Source organism: Chenopodium quinoa, unplaced genomic scaffold (assembly GCF_001683475.1).
Source record: "Chenopodium quinoa cultivar QQ74 unplaced genomic scaffold, ASM168347v1, whole genome shotgun sequence".
In the NCBI taxonomy this organism is placed as follows: domain Eukaryota; kingdom Viridiplantae; phylum Streptophyta; class Magnoliopsida; order Caryophyllales; family Amaranthaceae; genus Chenopodium; species Chenopodium quinoa.
This window is the reverse complement of record NW_018745533.1, coordinates 1,474,256-1,482,756: the sequence shown is the minus strand read 5'-3', so window position 1 is coordinate 1,482,756 and position 8,501 is coordinate 1,474,256. Positions and strand designations below refer to the sequence as shown.

The window sequence follows — 8,501 nt, the reverse complement described above, 5'->3', positions numbered from 1 at the left end:
TTGAATAAAAAGATCATAAATTTTTGTCCAATTTCTAGTCATAAAGGAGAGGCTATTGGAAAAGCAGTTGAGGCATGTTTAGAGTATTGGGGTATTGATGATAAAATTTTTACTGTCACTGTTGATAATGCTTCTTCAAATGATGTTGCTTGTGCACACTTGAGTAGAATGGTTAGAAGAACAGGATGTATAAATGATGGAAAAAAATCTTCATGTTAGATGCATTGCCTCATATCATTAATTTAATTGTGTGGGATGGTATTAGAGAACATGGTGTGTGCATTGATAGAGTTAGAAAATGCTGTGAAATATGTTAAGGATTCCCCTGCAAGAATACTTAGATTCAAAGATCTTGTGCAAAAAGCAAACATAGATTCAAAATCTTCTTTATCCTTTGATGTCCCCACTCGTTGGAACTCCACATACATAATGTTGGAAACGGCTTTGAAGTTTCGACGTGTTTTTAGTGGGTTATCTCTTCCTGATGGAGAGGATTTTGAATGACAATGAAAGGCCTCCCGAACCCGAAGATTGGGAAAAAGTGGAGAGGTTGGTTTTGTTTCTAGAGGGGTTTTATCTGTTAACTAAACGAATTTCTGGTTCCCATTATGTGACAGCTAATAAAGGTTTAGGAGAAAATTGCTTCTATGTATGATATGTTGAATAATTGGGAACAAAGTGAGGACTTGAATTTTCAAGCTATGGCCATTGCAATGAAAAAAAAGTTTGATAAGTATTGGGGGGATGTGGATAAGATGAATAAGTTCATTTATGTTGCTCTTCTTCTCGACCCTCACTCTAAGATGGTCATTGTTGAATTGACACTAACGGATATGCATGGACCGGAAAAGGGTACAAAACTTGCTAATGATGTGAAGGAGTTCGTGCAGGTTATTTAATCTTAATAATTTATACTTAAAATTTGTGTTTATTCCCGCTAGGCTGCTAAAAGTATGGACTCAGATTATTAAGATTAAATAAGTTTAGTGAGAAAATTTCACATGTACCCCTCAATTAATACATAAAAAGACGCATATACTCCTCCACTGGTACTTCAAAAGACGATTATATCCCAGATAAACAAAAAAATTTGTTTATTTGGGGAATTAACTAGCACAACTCATTAGGAATAGGGCGACGTAATAATAATGGGTTTTTCTACATAGTACCCCTGAGGTATTCACTTTTCTAAGTTGTGTCCACCCATTTTCAAAATTCCACACTGTAACCCTAATGTACCTTTAGTGTCTACGATGTAACCCCCACTAATCCTAAAGTTAACACCGTTAACTTTTGTTAAAAAATTAAAAAAATCTGTTTTTAAAAAAAAAAACCTCCCTCCTGCAAAACCACCCACGCACCACCAACCCTTCCCTCCTCCAAACCCACCCACCCAGCGAACCACCCACCGAACTTCACCCAAGCAACCGCACCCACCCTGCGAACCGCACCCAGCACAACGCACCGCCGAAAACAACAACAGCAATTCGCCGCCGATTCGACCACCAAAAAGTTGATGCGTGAACCCTAAAGGACGAAAAACTCCAATCCTTTACCCTTTCACCCTTAAATGGCCGGAATCGACCAATGAAACCCGAATGGTCGATTTGGCAGTTTAAAGGGTGAGGGGAAAGGGGGGTGAGTGGTTTTGCGCGATAGTGGTTGGGACTGAGGTGTTTTGGGTTGGGCTAGGGGGTGCGTCAATCGCGAGTTTGGGGTTGGGCTAAGGTGGTGCATCAGCTGGAGTAGGTGGGGATGGGAGTGCCGGCAGTGGCTGTGGTGGGGCTGGTTAGGGTTAGGGTTGGGTTCAATTTTCTTCGTGGTTGTTGGTGTGTGGCGGTTGTGCTAGGTGTGGTGGTTGTTGGTGTGTGGCAGTGGCTGGGTGCGTTAGTTAGGGTGGTTAAGGCTGGGTCGTGAAGGTGTGAGGGAGGCAACATAAAAACTAACGGTAATAGTTAACGGCAACTTAACGACAGGGTTACATTGTAGACACTAAAGGTACCTTGGGGTTACAGTGTGAAATTTTGAAAATGGGTGGGCACATCTTAGAAAAGTGAATACCTTAGGGGTACTATGTAGAAAAACCCAATAATAATTCTGTCTTGAATTCAAATTCTTTGTATTGAAGCTCATACACATGCAAAATGCATGCAATGTATGTGTATGTGTGATTACATTTGTGACATTGGATCGGTGAAGAAGAGAAAATAGTGACCAACTATAGCTTAATGAGTTGAACCGTTTATTGTACATGGTTTTTGAGATGAAAAATCTTTCTTAATTTGTAAGTTTAGCTAATCAAAACTTTTATCCATTTCCAATATATATATATATATATATATATATATATATATATATATATATATATATATATATATATATATATTATATATATATATATATATATATATATATATATATATATATATATATATATATATATTATATATATATATATATATATATATATACTTGTATAATAACAAGCACAGGAGGATATTATTGTTTAATTGTTTGGCCCAAAAAGATGGGATTGGTGGACTTAATTATTAGAGATATGAAGAAGATTTGAGGATCTCTCTGAAATATGAAGCTCAACTAAATTATATTGGTTGCCCTAAAAGGGGCAGAACCACACAATTGGCACGCATAAGGGGAGGAAACCCATTTTAAATCGTCACGGAGCTAACGTATAAGTGTACCAAAACATTACTGAATTGCTATTCGTCGCTCCCTTTTTACCAGGCATCGCTCCCAATTATGACTGAAATGACCATTTTGCCCTTAGGTGATTTTGTGCTATTTAAAGGTTCACCGAGTAGTCATAACGAATCACGATCATATTAAAAATATTATTGAGCGGTTTCACTCAAAGTTTCTTTTTCAAAATTCCCGAGTCCCCAAATCCCGAGTAGTCGTTTTTTTTTTAAATTTTCTTCACAAAATTTTTCTGGAGGTGAATTTACCGGCTTAAGATGTGGAATGACGGCAACGATCGCACACCGGAGGCATCGTCGGAAGATTCAGTAAGTTTCGCTAAAATTTTTTTTTTTTTTGTTTTATGTAACATCCGGACAAAATTTCCGGATGATCCATGGAAGATCCGGAAATTTCATCCGGATCCTCCATGGATCATCCGGAAATTCCATCCGGATCCATGGAACTTCCGGAAATTTTGTCCGGAAGTGACATCCGGATGGAATTTCCGGATGATCCATGGAGGATCCGGATGAAATTTCCGGATCTTCCATGGAACATCTGGAAATTCCTTCCGGATGTTACTTAAAACCGTTTTTTTTTTTCTGTTTTTTTTTAATATATTAGTGTTATTGTTGATGTTTTTGATTATTATTATTAGTATTATTTTATTATTAGTGTTGCTATTATTATTATGATTATTATTATCATTATGGTTATTATTAATGTTTTTAATTTTTTGTGCATTAATGGTTATTAGTATCGCTATTATTGTTGATATTATTGTGTTTACTATTATTGTTTTTATTATCGTTATGTTTAATTGTGTAATTATTATGATTAATTTTGTTATTATTGTTATGGTTATTATATTAGTGTTATTGTTAATGTTTTTATTGTTTAAATTATTTTTAGTATTGTGGTTATGATTATTGTTAACTTGTTTTTAGTATTGTTGTGTTTATTGTTAATATTATGTTTAATATTGTTACTATTATTGTCTATACTAGAATTAGAAGTAACGTGTTTGTGTTTTATGTGTGTCTTCATTTTTGTTTATAGGGTTCGGAATACGAAGATGGTGCCGACGATGTGAATTATAGTGCGCATTTTGCCACAGACACGTTGTTTCCAACGTTTGATGAGGCAGTTAATTGGGCGAATGCTGTTGCCGTAAATTTGGGTTTTCTTTTGGTTAAATCGTCTTACAACAAAACCAGAGACGGTCGGTCGTACCGGTATTTGAGGTGTGATAGGGGCCGAAAGAGCCAGCCGAGAGATCTTGAGAATGCAATTAGGAGGGACACCAAAACCAAAGCAATTGGTTGTCCTTTCTACATCAAGATTTATTATGTCTTCGTCACCGACAGTTGGAAGATCCGGGCCAAGAATGATGCAACTGGGACCCATAACCATCCAATGATTGTCTATCCGGAAGGTCATCGTAAGATCAGTGGCTTGAGCCCGGATGCGAAGAAGGTTGTCCAGGACATGACAAAGTCCAAGGTTGCACCGCGGAACATCATGGCGACAATTGCTGAGCAATTTCCCGATGACCATCCAAACATCCGACATATCTACAACTGTCGGAATGACTTGAGAGCGGAGATGTCTGATGGGAGAGGAGTTGTTCAGCAATTTCTGCATTTGGCGAGAGAGAGCCGGTATATTTACTGGGTCATGTCTGATGATGTCAGCGTTCTGCAGCATGCGTTTATGGTGCACCCGATCACGGTGAACATACTACGGACGTACCCGTATGTGATCGGCATGGATTCGACATACAAGACCAACCGATACGGGATGCCGTTCTTTGAGATAGTCGGTGTGACACCGACAAATCAGAATTTCCTCGTCGGTTATGTGTTCATGCGCAACGAGTGCACGGGAAGCTACCGGTGGGTTCTACAGAGATTAAGAGAGTTGATTGGGTATGATAAGGAGCCGTCGGTATTTCTGACAGACCGTGAGCTTGGACTTTGTGCGGCATTGAGAGAAGAGTTTCCCGGGACGTCGCATTTGCTTTGTCGGTGGCACATTAACAAAGATGTGAAGGCTCGGGTCACTAGTATGTTCAAGAACAAGAAGATTGGGGCGCAATTCAAAAACGGTCCTTGGAAACGTATCATGGATGCCACGACTGAGGCGGATTATAACTCAGCTGTAGACAGAATGAAAATCCGGTGGGCCAGTTTTCCAAATGTGATTAGTTATGTCGAGAGAACCTGGCTTTGTCATAAGACCAAATTCGTCACATTCTGGACGAACCAGGCGAAAATTTCATCAGCATTGATCTAGGCGAAAATTCACCTCTTCCCCCGATTGCCGGATGGTGGACAGAGAACCACGAGCCAAGTGTCGGTGGATGGGATCAGCTATATATCGCTAGAAGGAACATGTGGGATGCATTAATTGCCCAGTGAACAGATTCATGTAATTAGGTTGAAAGATGAATTTATGTAGTTAGGTTGAACAGATTTATGTAATTAGGTTGAACAGATTTATGTAATTAGGTTGAAAGACGAATTTATGTAATTAAATTAGGTTGAATAGATTTATGTAATTTTGGTTGAACAGATTTATGTAATTACGTTGAAAGACGAATTTATGTAATTAGATTGAACAGATTTATGTAATTTAGGTTGAACAGTTCTAGGGATATAATATACAACTGCGTCCTGCCCAAACAGCGCAAAACATTACGCTCCTGCCCGCCCCATATATACGCAGCCACGTGCCCCCCAAAGCTAGGGATAACCGTCCCATCCTCAGGACCTCCTGGCATCGCCTCATGCACTACCCATGCCTCTGTTGAGCTGGTGGAACGCTGACTGGTTTGACTACTGCTGACAAATCTCCCAGTCTGACCCCTACGCACCGTATGATAATCCCGAGGGTCATACTCTTCATCGCGGGAAGCCTGACTTGCCTCGTCGTCCTCATCGTCAGATGAAGGTGAAGGCACTCCACCCGACGAGTACATGGGGATGCTGCGTTCTGGCTGCTGCTCCCCGGACCAGTTACCAGTATACCCATACTGCTGCTGGTGATCAAACGGTTCGACCGTATTTCCTAAACGGCCTGACTCCCGCCTAACTGAGGCGTTCAAACGTCTAGATATTGCGTGACGAGTTCCCGAACCCTCAATCTATGTTAAATACGTACATAATAAAAAAAAATCATAAACAAAAATAAATTTTCCCAAGCAAAACCACAAAAACAAACCAAAAAACAATAAAAATCACAAACAAATTAAAAAAAAATTAACAAACATAAACAAATTACACAAACAAAAATAAAACCTCACAAACATAAAAACAAAAGGATAAAAAAAAAAACAATACACAAAAAACAACACAAACAAATCAAAAAAAAATTAACAGACATAAACAAATTACACAAACAAAAATAAAACCTCACAAACATAAAAACAAAAGGATAAAAAAAAAACAATACACAAAAACAACACAAACAAATCAAAAAAATTAACAACCATAAACAAATTAAAAAAAATTAAAAACAACCTCACAAACTTCAACAACAACAACAACAACTTCAAGAACAACAACTTCAAGAACAACAACAACTTCAACAACAACTACTACTTCAACAACAACAACAACAACAACAACAACAACAACAACAACAACAACAACAACAACAACAACAACAACAACAACAACAACAACAACAACAACAACAACTCCAACAACAACACCAACTTCAACAACAACAACAACAACAACAACCAAAAAAACAGAAAAAAAAAATGTGCAAAACAAAACTAGAAAAAAAAAAAAACTGAAAAACAAAAAAAAAAAAAACTGAAAAAACAAAAAAAAAAAAAACTGAAAAACAAAAAAAAAAAAACTGAAAAACAAATAAAAAAAAGGCGAAAAAACCCAGATTTTCTGGAAAATCCGGGGACATCCGCCTGAAAAATCCGGATGTCCATGGAACATCCGCCTGAAAAATCCGGATGTCCCAGGAACATCCGGATTTTTCAGGCGGATGTCCCCGGATTTTCCAGAAAATCTGGGTTTTTCCAGATTTTTTCCAGAATTTTTTTTTCGGTTTCGATTACCTGTTCGCCGGAGAATCCACCACCGCCACGACCACCATACGTCACCCTTATCCGCCTCCGGTCACCCATTGCAAGTCACTTGGGATTGTGGTTTTTTTTTTTTTCCTTGTGAATTTTCAAATTCTGATTTTCAAAAAAAAATCTGATTTTTTTGAGAGATTACAGATTTTAGAGAGAGAAAATATTAGAGAGAGAAAATTCAAGTGTGAAATGTGTAGTTCGTGAGTCTCGTGGCTATTTATGACCAAGGGGCAATTTAGGAAATTCAAGTCAAAAATGCGAGCGACGCCTGGTAAAAAGGGAGCGACAAATAACAACACCCAAACATTATTGAGTTCCTATTGCGTTTTTGAAATATGTCTCGACCACTAGTATGTGTTCAAATTATTCTCTAACACGGTCGAGTATGTATCTGGCCCATAAAAAATTAAGAACTATGGGTGTAGTAAGCTCAAATATATTATCACATGACTAATTATTATTAGGGTATTTTGATTTTTACCACCTTCAAATAACGACTTTATTGAATTTACCACCTCCAAAAAAAAAAGATTTACTTTACCACCTCATAAAAAAATAAAACATCAGTTTTACCACCAATCACCTCCAACTAACGGATTCCGTCCATAAATCCGTTAGTGGAGCCTACCTTGCACACGTGTCGCCATATTATTGGGTAAGTTTAAAAAAAAATTAAAAAAATCCCCATTAATCAACCGGTGTTGCTGCCACCGTCAGGACCCCCACCGCCGACCGGCCACGACCAGCCCCCACCACCTAACCGCTACGACCAGCCCCCACCACCTAACCGCTACGACCAGCCCCCACCACCTAACCGCTACGACCAGCCCCACCACCGCACCGCACAGCCACAACCACCTTTCCACCAATTTATATTTATTTTTTTGCTCTGTTTTCTCGAAAGCCACAACAATGGCGTCTCTTCCAATGGAGTTAATCACCTCCATTCTTACCCGATTACCTGCAAAATCACTAGCTCGCTTCAAATGCGTTTCTAAAGATTGGAATTCCCTACTCAAAACCTCCCATTTCCTCAAACTTTACCTCGCTCAATCTCTCTCCTCCAACAATCGTCTCCTTATTCTCAACTATGGCAGTCACTTGGAAACGACGCCATTAAAGCTGAACTCCGAGTTCGACCCTTCAGCTAATGCTACTACTTACTCCAGGTTTGATCTACCCACTTCATTTTCTGGTTACGAGTTTTCGATTTCTGGGTCTTGTAATGGATTAGTAGCTTTGAGTTGTAGAAATGTTGATAATCCTCAATTGTTTGAGATTATGTTATGGAACCCATCTACTAATACCCATATCATACTTCCTCATCCCCCTGATAATGAAGAACTGGCTCCGGATTTTATCAATATCAATTTTGGTTTTGGGTATGCTTTTGATAGAGATGATTATAGGATTGTGACTATTCTTTTCGATTACCCACTAAATCACTACTTCGCTTCAAATGCGTTTCCAAGGCTTGGCATTCCTTAATCAATCAACAACACCCATTTAATCAGACTTCATCTCGCTCATTCTCTCTCCTCTGACCGTCGTCTTCTTATCCTCAACCATGGAAGTCACCTGGAATCGACTCCATTGAAGTGGGGTTCTGAGCTTGATGCTAAAAACGATTGACAAGGTTTGATTTACCCAATTCTTTTTCTGGTTTTGAGGTTTCGATTTGTGGGTGTTGTAATGGATT

The 8,501-nt window shown here is 38.6% G+C and overlaps 3 protein-coding genes across 3 annotated transcripts; 2 read left to right on the top strand and 1 right to left on the bottom strand.

Annotated features, from left to right (window-relative positions):
* The first annotated feature begins 647 nt into the window (after positions 1-647).
* On the top strand, positions 648-4,995 carry LOC110715886 (protein FAR1-RELATED SEQUENCE 5-like). The gene is made up of 2 exons (XM_021894506.1): positions 648-890; positions 3,760-4,995. The coding sequence occupies exons 1-2, from the start codon at positions 648-650 to the stop codon at positions 4,993-4,995; spliced, it is 1,479 nt and encodes a 492-aa protein (XP_021750198.1).
* A 307-nt stretch (positions 4,996-5,302) lies between these two features.
* On the bottom strand, positions 5,303-6,882 carry LOC110715884. The gene is made up of 2 exons (XM_021894505.1): positions 6,782-6,882; positions 5,303-5,845 (listed from the first exon to the last, which is right to left on the bottom strand). The coding sequence occupies exons 1-2, from the start codon at positions 6,848-6,850 to the stop codon at positions 5,303-5,305; spliced, it is 612 nt and encodes a 203-aa protein (XP_021750197.1). The 5' UTR covers positions 6,851-6,882.
* An 832-nt stretch (positions 6,883-7,714) lies between these two features.
* Positions 7,715-8,290, top strand: LOC110715883 (F-box/kelch-repeat protein At3g23880-like). Its single transcript, XM_021894504.1, has one exon. It carries the CDS (start codon positions 7,715-7,717, stop codon positions 8,288-8,290), a length of 576 nt encoding a protein of 191 aa, XP_021750196.1.
* Positions 8,291-8,501: the final 211 nt, after the last annotated feature.